Below are 16,542 nucleotides of genomic sequence, written 5' to 3'. Positions count from 1 at the left end.
GGTTGCTGAGCGGCGGCAGGCGGGGCCCAGGCAGCCAAGCCAATGCGATGGCTGGGGCGGGGTCGGGCGCTCTATAAGTTGTCGATAGGCGGGCACTCCGCCCTAGTTTCTAAGGATCATGTCTGCGAGTCAAGATTCCCGGTAAGAAAAACATTTGTAGGTGATTGTGGCTACTTACCCTATCGCCCCTTCCGAGGACCTCGCCCGGAAAAGCTGAGGTTCGCCGCCATAGGTGCCCCCGAGGGCTGTGGGGAGACCAAGCCGGGAGGACCCGTGGCGGGGGGGGTTGAGGGGCGGGTCCACGGCCAACATTGCCGCCAGGGCCTAGGCAGAGACCGAGGACCGTGCGGCTTTTGGGGCCCAGCGTGCGAGGTTGGAGGCCTCGATCGACGTGATGCGCGAAGCCCCGGCTCCGAGTCGGGCGGTGAGGTCGCGATCTGGCGTGGGAAAAGAAGAGGCTGCTGTACGTGGCCCGGAGCCGCCGGTCCGGTTGCCTCACTGCCGGAGGGAGGGCTCGAGCGCTCCGGATTCGGGAGGGTTCTGACGGTACCATTCGCCGAAGGCGGGGGTGCCTGGGTCCTCAAATCCAGTTGTTTAGTCGCGTGGAGCTATCGGTCGGGGGAGAAGAAACCGGCCGTTCAGTGTGCTGGTTTTCTTGACGGCCAGGACCGAGCCTAACCCCGAGGAGCGGCCGCGTGAGGCACCGGGAGCCCACCCGGCGCCGGGCGGGCGGGTCCATTTTGCCGCACAAGCCGGGCAATTGGCAAACTGCGGATGGGCAGGTCCACTTTACTTCGGGGGTGAGCGGCCTGAGGTATGGGAGGGCGACGCCATTTCGCGACGGGGGCGGGCGGGATGTGGTTTGTTCCCGGGGCGGGGGCGGGGGCGGTGTGGGGGGCGCCGCCGGGTGGTCGAGGGAGCGAGCACATGGCGGCCCGAGGTGTTCCCCTCCCCCAGTCCCCTTCGTTTCTAAGTGTTGTGCAATCTCCCCCTTTGCTAGTTCGGCTGGGGCTCATTGTGCGCGAGGCCGCCACCGCCCGCGGCCTCCCACATCCGGGCACCGCGAGGGAAGGGGGGGGAGATGGGCTGGAGGGAGTGGGGGAGGGCGCGGGCGGTATGACGTGGGGGGGAAGGGGATGTCCTACCCTGGCATCTGGGAAGTGGAGGGCGGGACTTCCGGCGCGCAGGGGCCACGGTGGGAGGTGCACGCGCTTGGGCTTGGTGCGCCGGGCCCAGGACACGTGGACCCGGAGGCAAGCACCATCTCCTCGCCCTGTAAGCGTAGCGCGGTTCCTTCCAGCCTCTGGGTCTTTAGGAGGGTTACTCCATCGTGTCGGCGGCGTTTTGGCTTAAGCCGCTCCCGGGATGGGGCAAAGGCCTGACTCAGTTATAAAGTATTCTATCTTCTGGGAACTCGTGGGAATTGGATTAGGGAGTGAAGGCTGATGGCATCATGCAAAGCTGGTTGCCGGCTGTCAGAATTTCTACATACTCCTGTTTTTAAACCAACAGATCCAGAGACAATGGCCCCGATGGGATGGAGCCCGAAGGCGTCATCGAGGTGAGGTTGGCCCCCTCCCACCATTATCCTTCAACTCTGGGAAAGGCAGTGCCATTAGCATTGCTCTTTTGACTTTTGCAGTGGTTTAGTGATTAAAACCAGTATCCAGTATTTCAACTGTACTATTTAGCTTAAAACTCTCAGGTAGTTAGACAGGAAATCTTAACTCCTGTGCAGTAACTTGTTTAAAATACTTGTTTCTAAGAACCGTGTTTAAAACATGTCATTCAGATTCTGTTTTTTCTACAACATCCAGTTCTACTGTTTACAAGTGGGCTGGCCCCTTAGGGTGCTTTCCCAGGCTATGTAGAACCACCAACCAGCTGGTTTTCATGGGGAAAAGAGAGGTTGTGGGCTCTGAAGCTTTGGTGCAGGCACAAGGTCCTGTTTGCTCCAATGCAAGAGCACAGCCCCATTTCTCTTACTTTAATTTCTTTGCTTCTTACAGAGTAACTGGAATGAGATTGTTGACAGCTTTGATGACATGAACCTTTCTGAATCACTCCTCCGTGGCATCTATGCCTATGGTTTTGAGAAACCCTCTGCCATCCAGCAGCGAGCCATTCTTCCTTGTATCAAGGGTAAGACTCCTCTATCCCAGGACAAGTTCTGGACTGTCCCTGACCTGGGTAGAGTGGCACCTGGTTGGTGGTGCCTGTCTCATATCAGCCAGGGACAAAGCAACTCCTTGTTTATCCCAGCTTGGCTTTTGGTTTATGCCCACGTCTGGTTCATGCCCTGGACACATGGATTGCTGGATTAATTTCAGTGAGGTAGTGTTTTAGCTAGATTATACTGGCTTCTTACAGCTGTACTTCTAGCCCAATTTTATGCAGTACTGAATGACTGAAACCTGGCCTGATTTTCAGATCTGTTCTTGTTTGTGTACTATGTTGTCATGCAAAGTCTGAAGCACTTATTATTGCTGGGCATATACCTCTGTAGATTGCTTATTGATCTCATTCATCAGGGCTTTTGAATATCCCATGATTGCAAAGAATGCTTTCTACTGTATCAAATTCTCCTAATTTGTGTTTAGGTTATGATGTGATTGCTCAAGCCCAATCTGGGACTGGGAAAACGGCCACTTTTGCCATATCAATTCTGCAACAGATTGAATTGGATCTAAAGGCCACCCAGGCCTTGGTCCTGGCACCCACTAGAGAGTTGGCTCAGCAGGTGAGTTTACCTTCCTTCCCCTGAAGGACTTATTTAGAAATGATTAGCATAAACCAGAAGTATGTGCCCCAACTACTACCATTTTTGGAAGAACTGAAGTATGGGGAAAAGAGGTGATGTAAAGTCCGTTGATGACTTCTAGGTATCTCAAGGCTTGGTATGTTAATTATGAGCCTTTTCCTAACCAAACACTGTAAGCATCCCTTACTCCACCCATTTCCTGAGTCAGATGGGAAGGCTGCTGGGTGGAGCCTGGCTGGCTTGGCAAGTTTGACTGTTTTATGAACAAAACCCCCTGGCAGTGGGCAAAGAGACACCTGATTGGTGGTGTTGCTCTCATATCAGTCAGGGGCAAAGCAGATGTCTAGTCCTTTGTTCATCCTAGCTTGATGCCTGGGTTGGTGGCCAGAGCTGTTTCATGCCTAGGGCACATAAAATGTTGGGCTGTTTTCCTGGGTCTTGGAAAGGAAAAAGAATCAGAAACACTTGTCTCACATTGACTGTTTGTTAGTTGAGTTTAAGGGACTATTCTCATAATGTTCTCCATGACATGGAGATGTCATGGTCATTCTTTGCTTAACTTCTGAACAAAGGTAATATAAGCAAGAAGTTGAAGCAGAGCTCCACTCTAGGGCCCTTAACATCTAGAACATGCATTTAACAGGTTGTGTGACAGGAGTACAGTAGGACACAGATGTCATTCCATACATGAAACTGATTGTTGTGACCCATCAAATAAATTGGTCACACAGTTGACTTCCAGAAAGCTGTGAGGTCTAGTAGGGTAAGAAGCCATACCGAAATTATTCCAGAGGCCATTATTGTGCCTCAGTGTGTACATTCAGGAGCTGGGCTGAGTTCAAATTCTGAGACTGCCACTTATCAGTAGTGTGATCTTAAATGGATTGTTTGACCTACCTGTTTCTTGCCTAAGGAGTGAGCTTAATGATGTTTGTCTCAGAGCCAGGAATAATAAAATACATGAGTATTTAAAACGGGGCCTGGCAGTTGTAGCTAATATACAAGCACTTGTTTTTCTGGTTCAGATACAGAAGGTAGTTATGGCCTTAGGAGATTACATGGGTGCCTCGTGCCATGCCTGCATTGGGGGTACCAACGTGCGTGCTGAGGTGCAGAAGCTGCAGATGGAAGCTCCCCATATCATCGTGGGTACCCCAGGCCGTGTGTTTGACATGCTTAACCGGAGATACCTGTGTGAGTTCAACAATTTTCTAGTCTTCTGGGTCACTACTTTATGCATGCTTTTCCAGTTTCTTAATAACATGGCCACGGTTGCATTCCCGATGATATCCTCTTGAAAGAGTTGCTCTGTGATGAACCCCATGCGTGTCATCTGAGCCTGGCTTCCCTGTCATCTCAGCCCAGGTAGTGTTCTACTTCCCAGGGCTGTTGTCTGGCCTGGCAAGGGGTCCCAGGCAAAGGATCAATCTTTGTATTCTGAGAGCAGACCACCTCTGCCCTGTTGTTTATCAGGAAAATTAGGTATAGTTCACATTTCCCTAGCAACTACCTGTTGGTATTTCTTCCTGCAGCTCCCAAGTACATCAAGATGTTTGTACTAGATGAAGCTGATGAAATGTTAAGCCGTGGGTTCAAGGACCAGATCTATGACATATTCCAAAAGCTCAATAGCAACACCCAGGTGAGGGCTTTGGGGTCTTGCTTGTATGGCTGACGATTACTTTGCATAGGTTGTGATGTGCTCAGGGTGATGATGAAAGAGCATTATCAAGTGCCAGAGGACGGACACTGGCAGTCCAGTGGTTAGGACTCCCGTGCTTCCAATGCAGGAGGTGTGGATTTGATCCCTGGATGGAGAACTGAGATCCCACATGCTGCGTGTTGCACCCAAAAAGTTTAAAAAACAAAAAAAGCCCACCAGCTTTGATGATCCAAGTTTGAAAACTAAAGGCCAGGGGAAATGGAGTTCTGGAGTATCCTTTACCCCAAGGCTGCTCTTTTTTTTCCCATCAGGTGGTTTTGCTGTCAGCTACAATGCCTTCTGATGTGCTTGAGGTGACCAAGAAGTTCATGAGGGACCCAATTAGAATTCTTGTCAAAAAGGAAGAGTTGACGCTGGAGGGTATCCGCCAATTCTACATCAATGTGGAACGAGAGGTGGGGCCCAGTGCAGGAGGCGGGCCTGGTGGTAAGTTGTCGGGTATAGCCCCTGACTGATCTCCACCCCCACCTCCACCCCGCCAGGAGTGGAAGCTGGACACACTGTGCGACTTGTATGAAACCCTGACCATCACCCAGGCAGTCATCTTCATCAACACCCGAAGGAAGGTGGATTGGCTCACTGAGAAGATGCATGCCCGGGACTTCACTGTCTCTGCCATGGTGAGGTTTCTCCACCTTGTTTTACAACAGCAAAGTGTGGTCCTAATTACAGTTCTTTCTCTCAGAACCAACATACCTATTTGTTACACCATTCTATTTCCTCTTCTAGCATGGAGATATGGACCAAAAAGAACGAGATGTTATCATGAGGGAGTTCCGCTCTGGCTCTAGCAGAGTATTGATTACCACAGACCTACTGGTGAGTAGAAGGGTGTTTGGACAAGACTGGAAGGAAGAAGGGAGAATCCAAGGTGATTCCCTCTTCCAAGGGGCCTACTGGTGCCCCTCTTCAGGAAAGTAGCAACTTGGAATAAAATCTGGCAGGCCTCAGGTTTCTGGGGAGAGGGGATGTTTATTTCCTTTGCCTTCCTTTGGCTGCCTACACGAATGCTTAACTCTTCTGGATAAACTTATATCAGCCAAATTCACACACTGAAGCTGCCTTTTTTCTTGACATAGGCCAGAGGCATTGATGTGCAGCAGGTTTCCTTAGTCATCAACTATGACCTCCCCACCAACAGGGAAAACTACATCCACAGGTAAATGCAGACTGTTAACCAACCCAATCCCCTCCTGCCCAGTCCTCCCAGCACAGAAGCTTCTGATTTTCTCCACTTCCCTTATCCTCACCAAGGTGTCCTTGTTTTCCAGAATCGGGCGTGGTGGACGTTTTGGCCGTAAGGGTGTGGCTATTAACATGGTGACAGAAGAAGACAAGAGGACTCTTCGAGACATCGAGACCTTCTACAACACCTCCATTGAGGAGATGCCCCTCAATGTTGCTGACCTCATCTGAGAGGGGCTGTTCTGCTTCCTAGCCCCAGCCAGGGCTCACTCCTTGGAGGGGGGGCTGAGGAGCAGCAGGAGGGGGGAGGGAAGGGAGCCAAGGGATGGACATCTTGTCATTTTTTTCTTTTTTTTTTTTCTTTGAATAAAAATGTCACTTTTTGAGGCAAAAAGAAGGAACCGTGAACATTTTAGACACCCTTTTCTTTGGGGTAGGCGCCGTCTCTTCTCCCAAAAAACACTAATCCATTTCCCTAACCCTAGTCAACCTCCAAACCCCCGAGGCTCTCCCTACCCCAGCTGAATTCCTCTGAAAATGATTCAGTGGGGGCTACAATGTCACTCCACCTCATTTGCTGGACCAAATCTGGAGGAAGAACCCCTGAGTTAGGTGGCCCAGGGGATTGTCCCCAGGTGGGGGGAGCAGGGGAGAAAAAAATGGTAGCCATTTTTACATTGTTTTGTATAGTATTTATTGATTCAGGAAACAAAGACAAAATTCTGAATAAAATGACTTGGAAACTGCCTGCCTTGGCTTCTCATTTCTTACCTCTCCTTCCCACCTGCTACTGGGTACAGTTCTACTCCCTTCTGTTCTTTTTTTGCTGACTGGAAAATGGTGTTAACTGGGTAACATGACCTTTCTGTAAGGGATTGGGCAAGGACCATCATAAGTACCTCACGTGTCTCAGCAAAGAGGAAGTGATAGAAGGGGAAAGGAGTGGTTCTAATTTTTACATCCTACTGAGCTCTCCAAGGGAGGAGGTGCTGGCTCTAATCATTTGCTGCAACTACTAAGCATGTTTTGCTGAGGTAGACAAATAAGTCCCCAAGAATCAACTTCCCCAAAACTCCAGCTCGCTACCCACATGACGCCTGCTGACAGCCCCTACTTAATGACAAAAATTCAATGACTAAGAGATGGGTGGCTGGGGCTGAGGTGCCTGAGTCAGGCTAGGGGTGGGGTTACCTCAGGAAGTCAAAAATTTATTTCCTCTTTTGCTAAAAGAAGGCAGCAGCTGTAGGGCTGACTGAGCAGGCAGCTGCTACCAACACAACCTAGCTGGGCTCGGGGGAGGCCATTCTGTCATGAGGTTGGCTGTATTTTTCTGTGGGGCCTTGCTGGCGCTACTAGCAGGTAAGGAGAAAGGGGACTGAAGGGGAGGGGCCCTGGGAAGGAGCCTGCCCATGGGTTGCTAACCAGCCTTTCCTCTGGAAGCCCAGGGTACAGGGAATGACTGTCCTCATAAAAAATCAGCCACTCTGCTGCCATCCTTCACGGTGACACCTACAGCTACAGAAAGCACAACAAGTCCTGGAACCACCAGCCACGGAACCACCGCTCATAAAACTACCACCGCTCATAAAACTACCACCACTCACACAACTACCACCGTAGCTACCACCAGCCACAAGTCCTCAACAGCTACCCACAATCCTGCTACCATCACCAGTCATGGAAACACCACAGTTCATCCAACAAGCAACAGCACTGCCACCAGCCCAGGACCCTCCACTACTTCTCCCCACCCAGCACCACCTACACCCTCTCCAAGTCCTAGCCCAGGCTCCAAGGAGGCGATAGGAAACTACTATTGGACTAACGGTTCCCAGCCCTGCGTCCGGCTCCAAGCCCAGATTCAGATTCGAGTTCTGTACCCAATCCAGGGTGGAGGAGAGGTAAAGCTAACAGTGGCAGATGCACGGGGATGGGATGAGGCCTCTGCTACGGTTCAGAGAGGAAGGAAGATGAGCAGAGAGGGAGACAAAGGCTGAAGACAAAGGGCACCTTGGATGGCACAGCTGGGCAGTCTTGTGACCCCCTCATCTTTAATTTCTGCAGGCCTGGGGCATCTCTGTTCTGAACCCCAACAAAACCAAGGCCCAAGGGGGCTGTGAGGGTGCCCATCCCCGCTTGCTCCTCTCATTCCCCCAAGGACAGCTCAGCTTTGGATTCAAGCAGGTACTTAACCCTCATCCCTCACTCTCATTCTCCAAGTGCCCTATCCCTACCAACCTCTTGCCGCACTCCTTACTCTGTGTACCCGGATGCCACTCTCCCCTGCTGCCCTGAGTCTTCTGGTCACCTCCCCAGGAGCCACTGCAGAACACTGTCTACCTGAACTACATGTCTGTGGAATACAATGTGTCCTTCCCCCAGGCAGCGCGTGAGTAACCTTCACCTTCTCATCACTTGCACTGGGTGTCTGGGTTCCTGAAGAGACCTAAGCTGGGGGGGGTGAGTTGGGTGAGGATGTGGATATGGAGCTGACCCTTCCTCATTCTTTTAGAGTGGATATTCTCAGTTCAGAATTCATCCCTTCGAGATCTCCAAACCCCTCTGGGCCGAAGCTTCAGTTGCAGAAACGCAAGCATCATTCTTTCACCAGCTTTCCACCTTGACCTGCTCTTCCTGAAGCTACAAGCTGCCCAGCTGCCTCCCACAGGGGCCTTTGGACCAAGTAAGACCTATTCCTTCCCTCCTAGAATTTTCCCACTAAACTGAAAGCCCCACCCAAGCCTATAATCTCACACCTTGCACCCCCAAACTTCCTCCCCCTCTCGAGCTTGTCATAGCTAGGGTAACTGTCCTCCCCTCCTCCATAAGACTCTGCCCAGCCTCCCCTTTTGTTTCCTGCTCTGCGTCATCTGGGTGAGCTCCTCACCAATCTCCTACTTCGCAACATCGTCCACATTCCTTCCTCCCTCCTCCCACCTTTATCCCAGCCACCACCGTTGTAATGCCTACTTGCCCTATCTTTCCACCAGGTTTCTCTTGTCCCAATGACCACTCCATCTTGCTGCCTCTTATCATCGGCCTGATCTTACTCGGCCTCCTCGCCCTGGTGCTTGTTACCTTCTGCATCGTCCGGAGACGCCCACCCGCTTACCAGCCCCTCTGAGCATTTGTCCCAACAGCCAGGGCACCAGGAGGTGCCCTCATTTCTCACCACTCAACTGACCTCAAAGTTATTTTCCTTCCCAGTCTTGATGAACAAAAGTAGAGATAATGCAATCAGGAGGGATGAGGGGAAGAGATGTTTATTAAATATGATCCCCCCACCCCCACCTCCAGTGGGAGAATAATAAAACTTGATCAAATCTTTATGCTTGGTTTTGTCTTTCCTGCCAGGCTTAAAAGTCTTGAGTTTCTTGTCACACACCTTTCTGTACCTTCCATGGCTGAGTCTCAGGGAGCCAGAAATAGCTGGTGAGGGATAAAAATGTCATTGTGTGGCCCAATGCCCTCCTGGGTTCATCCCTCAAAGCCTGGCACAGCTGGTGTTGAATCGGCCTCCCCTCCCCTCCTCCTCTTCTTCTGGGGCCCCGGCTCCTCCACTTCCCTCTCCTCCAATCCAATGGAGCCACCCATCCCAGCAGCCTTCTTCTCAACCTTCATATTACAATTACAGGTGAAGCAAACAGCAACAGCAGTGAGTGTGGATGGGAAGGTCACAGCTGTGTCAAATGCCCTGCCTTATCCACTGTCTCCAGGGCTAGTGAACAGCCCGAATTAAACTCTCGGGGCACCTGGGATGCTCCTAGCTCACCTGCAAAAGGGTTTTCATCAACCACGGAAACAATGCATACTCTGACCTCTATAGAGAATTACCCTCTATGCTCCTGAGAACAACATGCCTCCAGCCTGGGCGACCCGCAGAGCCAACCCTTAAATCCCCGATGGTGGTTCATCCAGCGGTGGTAGATGGCACCCCCAGGGCAGCCTGAATCCAGATTCTAAAAAAGATCTCTCCGACCGCCATAAGCTGCACGACCAATGAGAACTAAATCCCTCCTTTACAGTCAGCTACGAGCACCCCGGTGGCCAGAATGGGGGCCCTTCCAGTTGTAGGAGCCTTGTAAGGCTACAGAAAGCAGTCACCAGGACCTGCAGACTCACCCCTTTAAGGGCAGCACGTGGCAGGGACTCAGCAACCACAACCACTGCCTTGCCGACACTCTGTATAATCTCGCAGACTGGCGCGGGAGTCACCGAAGGGTGCGGTACTCCCAGCAGGCGCCCAACCACCAGAGCGTGATGGCCAGGCCCATCTCCACCGAGATGGCCGAGAGTTGGTGTCTCAGAGCTAGGTGGCAGACAGCATGGCTCTCGCCGGGCAGTCGGAGATGCTCTTCCCCAAGGCCACCTGATGGGCCCCCTGCACCTGGCCCAAATCCTGGCTCAGCACGTGGTCACAGGAGGCCGAGAAGCGGGCCTCGGCCAAGAGGTGGCGCCCTCGGGCCACTGGGGTGAGAAGGAACCCCGGAGCCGTTGTTACACAAGGGCGACCAGAGCTGGGCCCGCAGCGGGGCTAGGGGTGCTGCCGTCCCTCGCAACTGGGCTCGCTTTCCCCACGTTCCCCTCCTCTGCTTCACTGTCCCGGCCCAGTAGCTGCTGGAGCACCCATCCGCCAATGTCTGGGCGAACCGGAGGAGGGAGAAGCAAGGGCCGGGCGCCTAAGGAAGGCTGCCTGGCTCAGACTGTCCCGCTCCTGCCGGCGCCGTGTCCTCTGGAGACGCCGAGAGCACAGGCGATAGAAAGCTACAGCGCCCCCACCCAACGGCATTTTGGAAACTCACGCCCCTTCTTTCTCAACATCGAACAATGTAAAGCCAGCTGGAAGAAGACAAGATGGCGCCGAGCGTGAGGAGCGGAGAAAGGCAGGAGGATAAATCTTGCGGCCGAAGCGGAAGCGTAAACAAAGGCGCGAAAGATAGAACTGCGCAGGCGTACAGCTTTGGCACGCTTTAAAATTCGAGCAGCAGGGTGGGCGCGTCCAAAAACGTGGTCTCCGGGCGAGACCTATTTTACGCTAAGGAAGGTGGGATGGAGTACGAAAGAGCCGGGGACGCGGCGGGGGGGGGGGGGGGGGGGGGCGGGCGGTACTGCTTCCTCGCGGGAAGACGGGAGGCGGAGTGCCCGGAGCGCGCATGCGCAACGTACGTCAATGGCGGTCTGAGGGACTGGCGGAAGCTAGCTTTGCAATATGGCGACTGAGACAGACGGGCCGCTCAAACGGGTGCTGGTGCCGATTCTTTTACCTGAGAAATGCTACGACCAAATTTTCGTCCAGTGGGACTTGCTTCACGGTGAGTTTTATTCGGCATCCGGTCAAAGTTCTGCCCCAGAGCTCTCCGGCTGTAAGCGGGGCGTGAGTGCGGGCTAAGTGACGGCGGTGACTGCTGCCACCCCGTGCGGGGCGGAAGTTGCTTCTGAGAAGGACGGAAGTATGTCGGGCTCCGTAGAGGGAGGACTCCATATTTGGGCGAGAGGGGGAGTCTCTGGGTGGGAGTATTTCTTTGCTTTAGCGACGAAAAGACTCAAATTTTACAAAACAAAGTTTAAAATCTGATTAGATCGTTCCAACCTTTAATAGGTCTCTATGCCTTCAGGAACAAGGTTACACTTGGCTCAAAGCCTCTGATGAGTCCAGGCCTTCTGCGGCACCCCTAAGACTCCTGCCATCCCAATGGCCTCCGCGTTTGCTCATGGTCTTATTTTGGAATTAACTTCTTTGCCTTCCTCTTTCTATCTACAAGGCAACGCCACAGCAAAACCCGCCTCCGACATCGGACCTTTAGGAAAGCCCCCGTCAGTTCTTGGTACCCCACTGTGCTCCTGAGACAGTGTTTTAGCCGCATTCATGACCCATGAGAACCTGACTGCTGCTGGGCCAAGCACCTTGGGGGTAGGGCTTCAAGGCTAGAGATGTCGGCGGCTAAAGCCTAAAAGCAAGCCCTGGAAGGGTCAAGTGCCTGAGTAGGGGCCAGGTACAGTGTTCAGGAATGAGCGATACAAAGGAAACCTACCCTTGGAAAGAGAAGACATGTGAAGTGGATTGCCTAGTTGCTCAGAGGTGGGGAATAAAGGATCAGAGGACTCTTGGGCATTGCTCCGCTCTATACAGGGAAGCAATGGAGAGTCTTGGAAGTCAGGTCAAGGAGTTTAGATGTGATCGCAGGGAATGGAAGACTGGGTCATAGGAAAGGAATGGTAAAAACTGTTCTGGATAGTCACCTTGTCTGAATGTGATATGATTTGGAGTAGGAAGAACTAGGCCTTTGTTACCTGCCTCCAGACCTTGTGGGTATGTCAGGGTCTTAAGGAGCACTTCAAGCCTTTAGGCCTTGAGCTGCCTCCTAGAACCCTAGGCCTGGGTTCCAGAGGTCTCATCTCTGCTTACCCCTTTTCCTCTTCTTAGTTCCCTGCCTCAAGATTCTCCTCAGCAAAGTCCTGGGACTGGGCATTGTGGCTGGCTCACTTCTGGGTATGTTTCTTATCTGTTTCTTATCACCTTCCCTTCCTGCTTTTGGGAGGTAGGTGTAGCGCTAAGATGCCGTAAACAGGATGAGTCCCTTAACCCAGGGGTCCCCAATCCCCTGGCCACAGACCACCCATCACCAGCCAACGAGTGAAGCTTCATCTGCCATTCCCATCACTGGCATCACTGCCTGAACTATCTCCCTCCCTGCCCCCCATGGAAGAATTGTCTTCTAGGAAACCAGACCCTGGTGCCAAAAAGGTTGGGGACCGCTGCCTTAACCAGAAGCGGGGTTAACATGCCTTCCAGTCCGCTCTGTAGCTGTTGTGCTGTGCTCCTAAGGGATGTCAGCTCCTCAGCCCTGCCCTTCTTATTCTCTTTCTCCAGTAAAACTACCGCAAGTGTTTAAAATCCTGGGAGCCAAGAGTGCTGAGGGGTTGAGTCTCCAGTCGGTAATGCTAGAGCTAGTAGCATTGACTGGGACCATGGTCTACAGCATCACCAACAACTTCCCCTTCAGGTGAGGGGCCCCCCCCTTTATCTCCAAGGGTAAATGCTCACAACTTCAGTGGGGGTTAGGGTGAGGGAGGTAAAAGGGCAGGAAAGCTTAAGCCTTTCTGGGACTCTAGTCATCATCTGTGGTGATGATGAGAGCAGGTGAGCATCCCAAGAATGCCCAGTTTCCAATCCTGAGTCAAATGGGTGGGGGCTGCCGCGAGGCAGGAGGTAGGGAACCAGCAGGACTGTGGAGGACGGAATAATCAGAATTGTGTCCCCAAGATGTATGGGCTATGGAGGCTGTCCCTGCCTCTTTCCAGGCCCATCTTTCTTCCTCTCAACTCTTGACTCTGCAGCTCTTGGGGTGAAGCCCTGTTCCTGATGCTCCAGACAATCACCATCGCCTTCTTGGTCCTGCACTACAGACAAGAGACTGTGAAAGGTGCTGAGCGTTGACCTGAGAGCTGACTGCAGCTCCTGGGAGCCCTGCTGGGAACGCAGGCCTGGGGAAGCTAGCAAGGACTTCGAGGTTGATAGACTCCTTATCTCCCTGTCTCCCAGGTGTTGCTTTCCTAGCGTGCTATGCCTTGGTCCTGCTGGTGCTGCTTTCACCACTGACGCCCCAGGCTATAGTCACCCTGCTCCAGGCCTCCAATATGCCTGCTGTGGTGGTGGGAAGGGTGGGTGCTGGGAACAAGGGAGAGGATGTTGGGAAGGGGGACTGGATGAGGGGCAAAGGGGAAACCCATAGTTTGGGGGTGTTGGACTGAGGGGAATGGGGAAACTGTCCTGGGAACATGGCACGAGTTCAGATGACAGGACGAAGGGTCTCAACTCCTCCCCTAGCTGCTCCAGGCAGCCACCAACTACCGCAATGGGCACACTGGCCAGCTCTCAGCCATCACAGTCTTTCTGCTCTTTGGAGGCTCCCTGGCCCGAATCTTCACCTCCATTCAGGTTAGTTCACCGCCTTCCCTCTAGAGGGCACCATAACCTCACCTTACCTCTCCCAGCCTTTGGAACCCTTTTTGGATATGCTGAAGAGTAACCATAGCTGTCTCTCACCCAGGAAACTGGAGACCCTCTCATGGCTGGAACCTTTGTAGTCTCTTCCCTCTGCAACAGCCTCATTGCTGCCCAGCTCCTCTTCTACTGGAATGCAAAGGTTCCCCACAAGAAGAAAAAGGAGCAGTAGAGTTGAGCTGGCTCCTGGAGTACATTCTCTTTCCATTCATCCACCCAACCTTGGGGTCCTTCCCATCTGAACCAGTCTCCTGGTATGACTTTTAACCATTCCCCGTTCTTCTGCAATTGCAACTCTAGTGAAAATGCTTAGTTGACCCACATCCTTAGAAAGGATAGGGGTAGAGATTCTCATGCTGACATTTTGACGTTGTGTGGTGTCCTGTATATGCTATGGACACATTTAATCATTTGGCTGAGATTCTTCCTTTAGAAGTTTCCAGCTACATACCTATTCTGGGCAAAAGTCTTACCCTGTCCCTATTTCCCCACTTCCCTTCTGACCCTGGAGGACGGAGCCTGAACAGTGGAAGGGACTAGGTGCTTGTGGCTTCCTCCCTCCCCCAGCCTGGCTCAGACTGTCTCCTGGACCCCAGTGCTTGGTGGGGGCGGGGGAAGGGGGACAGGAGAATGACTCAGGCAGGGCCCCAGGGTGGGGTGAGGAGGTTCCTGCTCTGGCAGGTCCAGGCGGAAGGGAGTGGAGACTGCTGGTTCCTGCTGCAGTAAAGGGGAACAGAGATGGAACAATAAAGACTCAGAGACATGGTTTAATTGTACAAAACTGAAAACTGTTCGGCCTACAAAACAAAAACAAAACTGTTGTGTTGTCCCCCCTGGCTTTCAAGCGTTTAGGGGCGGGAATGCCCACCTCTTCGGAAGTGTGGTCCAACACAGTTCTAAAAAAAAGGGTTTGCAGTCTGGGAATGGTGGTGGGGCGGGGGAGGTACTTCTGGGTAGGAAAGGAAGATGGAAACCTTTCTGGGAGGTCACGTCCATGAAGGTTAAAGGTGGGTTAGGGGCATGGGGGCCCCTGGAAGGGGAGGGTTGTACAGAGTGGGAGAGCCTGGGGGTGGGTAGGGGCTGTAAGAGGGGAGCAGCTCTCTCTGGAGCCTTGGGTTACTCTGAGGGAGAGAGCACGGTGAGGGGGCCTCCGGTTTACAGTGGGAAGAGCTGCAAAGAGAAACACGGGGGTTAGAAGGCACTTGCTACCCCAGGGTTGGAGGTGCCAAGCAGGGTCCCCAGCTTGCACGTGGAGGTGGTTCTGGCCAGTTCTGCACAGACAGGTAGAACCTATCACCCACTTACCCATCCCTGGCTATCGGTCCCACTGGGTGCCACCGGTAGGGAACCAGACCCCAGGATGGCTTAGAGCAGCGCCGCCACAGCCGTGTTGGGGCATGCTCAAGAGCGAGCTTGCGTGCTGCGTGCCTGTTTTCCTCTTTTGGGGCGGCAGGCCAGGAAGGGGTAGAGCTGGGTTTGGCCTGTCCTTGCCCCGGGGGCTGGGAGAGGAAGCTGGGTCACACGAGGGCCAGAAGTGGGGGGAAACGGGAAATTCAGGTAACTAGAACACTGTCACATCCAGGAGGCTGCGGTCTGCTCCTGCGATGCCGCCACCACCAGACTGTAATGGAAACGTCCTCTAAGAAGACCCTGGCTCCCCAGAACTCTCCCACCCTTTACGGGGCGCTACCCAAACTCCTCTGGGAGTGTCCCGTACTTGGGTGGGCTCAGGGCCCCTGCCAGCCAGGCCTGGTATCCGCTGCAGCCCAACACCCCCCCCCGGCTCCAGGAGAGGGGCACAAACACCTCCGTCCTCACCGCACTCCCGGGCCACTCACCCGTAACTGCCAGGCAGGTAGGCTGTCGAGTAGTTGGGGGGCTGGTACCCAAAGCCTCTGCTCCCTTGGGTGGTCGCATACCCAGGCCCCCAGACCGGCCCGCCGCCAGCCACGCCGCTGCCTCCCTGGCCGAAGTTGGGCGATCCGGCGCCCGCGCTCTTGGTCTTGCGCCGGGGCCGGTACTTGTAGTCGGGATAGTCGCGCAGGTGCCGGGCCCGGAGCCGCTTAGCCTCTTCCACGAAGGGCCGCTTCTCATCCTCGCCCAGCAGCTTCCACTGCGCACCCAGGCGCTTGGAGATCTCTGAGTTGTGCATCTTCGGGTTCTGCTGCGCCATCTGGCGGCGCTGGGCGGAGCTCCACACCATGAACGCGTTCATGGGCCGTTTCACCTTCTCCAAGGGAAGACCCCCGGACACTCCTGGGCTCCCAGCGCCCTCCCGCTCCTGGGAGCCCAAGGACAAGGAGGTAGGGCCCGTGGGAGTGGGAGGTTTCAGGCTCCAGGCCTGGTTCTGTGAGGAGCCGGGTAGTGCCATGGGCGGGGTGGAGGGAAACCTTAAGAGGGCGTCCTACATACACGCCCTCCCCTCCAAAGTGAAACGTTGATCCCCAAACCCGGCCGGTATCCTTAAAATGGAAGTGTCTTCCTAGTTCGGAGTCGTTAGAGAGAAACGCGTGTCCTTAAAAGGTATATATCGCCCCCAAGTTCAGAGTCCTTATAGTGGAGGCCCTGCTACCAAACAATCCGGCACGTCTTGGGAGTCGAGCGAAACCTCCGCTGTCTGGTACCCGGTCCTGGACAGGTCGTGCTCTCCTTTCCTTGTGGCCGCGAAGTACGCGACCCAGCCTCGCTGCCCCTACCCGGCCACCGGCCCGGGCTTCGTGAAGGCGGTAAACCTTCGCGCTCTGGGGTCCCGTAGCTGCCAGGCGGCAGAGCCCAGGTGCCACAGCCCTTTCTCACCTGGCCTCAGCGTCTGTGGCTGGCGGGTGGGCCAGGCCCGGGAACAGCTTTTAACGACTGACTCCTCCCCAC

General features: G+C 53.8%; 5 protein-coding genes and 4 non-coding genes across 12 annotated transcripts; 7 read left to right on the top strand and 2 right to left on the bottom strand.

Moving 5' to 3' along the window:
* The first annotated feature begins 27 nt into the window (after positions 1 to 27).
* On the top strand, positions 28 to 6,417 carry EIF4A1 (eukaryotic translation initiation factor 4A1). 3 transcript variants are annotated; one of them, XM_057715552.1, is made up of 11 exons: positions 28 to 218; positions 1,513 to 1,561; positions 2,010 to 2,142; positions 2,601 to 2,740; positions 3,787 to 3,955; positions 4,294 to 4,403; positions 4,736 to 4,879; positions 4,967 to 5,104; positions 5,214 to 5,303; positions 5,564 to 5,643; positions 5,756 to 6,417. In XM_057715552.1, the coding sequence occupies exons 1-11, from the start codon at positions 43 to 45 to the stop codon at positions 5,898 to 5,900; spliced, it is 1,374 nt and encodes a 457-aa protein (XP_057571535.1). In that variant the 5' UTR covers positions 28 to 42; the 3' UTR covers positions 5,901 to 6,417. The 3 variants fall into 3 exon arrangements, with proteins under 3 accessions (XP_057571535.1, XP_057571536.1, XP_057571537.1); XM_057715553.1 differs by having other exon boundaries at positions 104 to 141; XM_057715554.1 differs by having other exon boundaries at positions 120 to 160.
* LOC130840254 (uncharacterized) lies at positions 115 to 11,188 on the bottom strand. The gene is made up of 2 exons (XM_057715560.1): positions 10,934 to 11,188; positions 115 to 608 (listed from the first exon to the last, which is right to left on the bottom strand). The coding sequence occupies exons 1-2, from the start codon at positions 10,997 to 10,999 to the stop codon at positions 180 to 182; spliced, it is 495 nt and encodes a 164-aa protein (XP_057571543.1). The 5' UTR covers positions 11,000 to 11,188; the 3' UTR covers positions 115 to 179.
* On the top strand, positions 2,177 to 2,311 carry LOC130841113 (small nucleolar RNA SNORA48). The gene has a single exon (XR_009050154.1). It is a non-coding gene; the product is annotated as a small nucleolar RNA SNORA48 (small nucleolar RNA).
* Positions 3,031 to 3,175, top strand: LOC130841114 (small nucleolar RNA SNORA48). The gene has a single exon (XR_009050155.1). It is a non-coding gene; the product is annotated as a small nucleolar RNA SNORA48 (small nucleolar RNA).
* LOC130841128 (small nucleolar RNA SNORD10) lies at positions 4,067 to 4,206 on the top strand. Its single transcript, XR_009050166.1, has one exon. It is a non-coding gene; the product is annotated as a small nucleolar RNA SNORD10 (small nucleolar RNA).
* LOC130841095 (small nucleolar RNA SNORA67) lies at positions 5,349 to 5,491 on the top strand. Its single transcript, XR_009050137.1, has one exon. It is a non-coding gene; the product is annotated as a small nucleolar RNA SNORA67 (small nucleolar RNA).
* On the top strand, positions 6,896 to 8,987 carry CD68 (CD68 molecule). Its single transcript, XM_057715555.1, has 6 exons — positions 6,896 to 7,028; positions 7,110 to 7,570; positions 7,734 to 7,853; positions 7,986 to 8,058; positions 8,182 to 8,352; positions 8,660 to 8,987. Exons 1-6 carry the CDS (start codon positions 6,980 to 6,982, stop codon positions 8,791 to 8,793), a joined length of 1,008 nt encoding a protein of 335 aa, XP_057571538.1. The 5' UTR covers positions 6,896 to 6,979; the 3' UTR covers positions 8,794 to 8,987.
* On the top strand, positions 9,358 to 14,450 carry MPDU1 (mannose-P-dolichol utilization defect 1). 2 transcript variants are annotated; one of them, XM_057715556.1, is made up of 7 exons: positions 9,358 to 10,981; positions 12,094 to 12,159; positions 12,541 to 12,673; positions 13,008 to 13,093; positions 13,213 to 13,331; positions 13,498 to 13,608; positions 13,721 to 14,450. In XM_057715556.1, the coding sequence occupies exons 1-7, from the start codon at positions 10,879 to 10,881 to the stop codon at positions 13,844 to 13,846; spliced, it is 744 nt and encodes a 247-aa protein (XP_057571539.1). In that variant the 5' UTR covers positions 9,358 to 10,878; the 3' UTR covers positions 13,847 to 14,450. The 2 variants fall into 2 exon arrangements, with proteins under 2 accessions (XP_057571539.1, XP_057571540.1); XM_057715557.1 differs by lacking the exon at positions 13,213 to 13,331 and having other exon boundaries at positions 10,770 to 10,981.
* On the bottom strand, positions 14,428 to 16,529 carry SOX15 (SRY-box transcription factor 15). Its single transcript, XM_057715559.1, has 2 exons — positions 15,513 to 16,529; positions 14,428 to 14,844 (listed from the first exon to the last, which is right to left on the bottom strand). Exons 1-2 carry the CDS (start codon positions 16,043 to 16,045, stop codon positions 14,676 to 14,678), a joined length of 702 nt encoding a protein of 233 aa, XP_057571542.1. The 5' UTR covers positions 16,046 to 16,529; the 3' UTR covers positions 14,428 to 14,675.
* Between the last annotated feature and the right edge of the window lie 13 nt (positions 16,530 to 16,542).

This window comes from Hippopotamus amphibius, chromosome 17 (assembly GCF_030028045.1).
Source record: "Hippopotamus amphibius kiboko isolate mHipAmp2 chromosome 17, mHipAmp2.hap2, whole genome shotgun sequence".
Classification (NCBI taxonomy): domain Eukaryota; kingdom Metazoa; phylum Chordata; class Mammalia; order Artiodactyla; family Hippopotamidae; genus Hippopotamus; species Hippopotamus amphibius.
The sequence above is the reverse complement of the archived record's forward strand: the minus strand, read 5'-3'. Positions and strand labels throughout refer to the sequence as shown.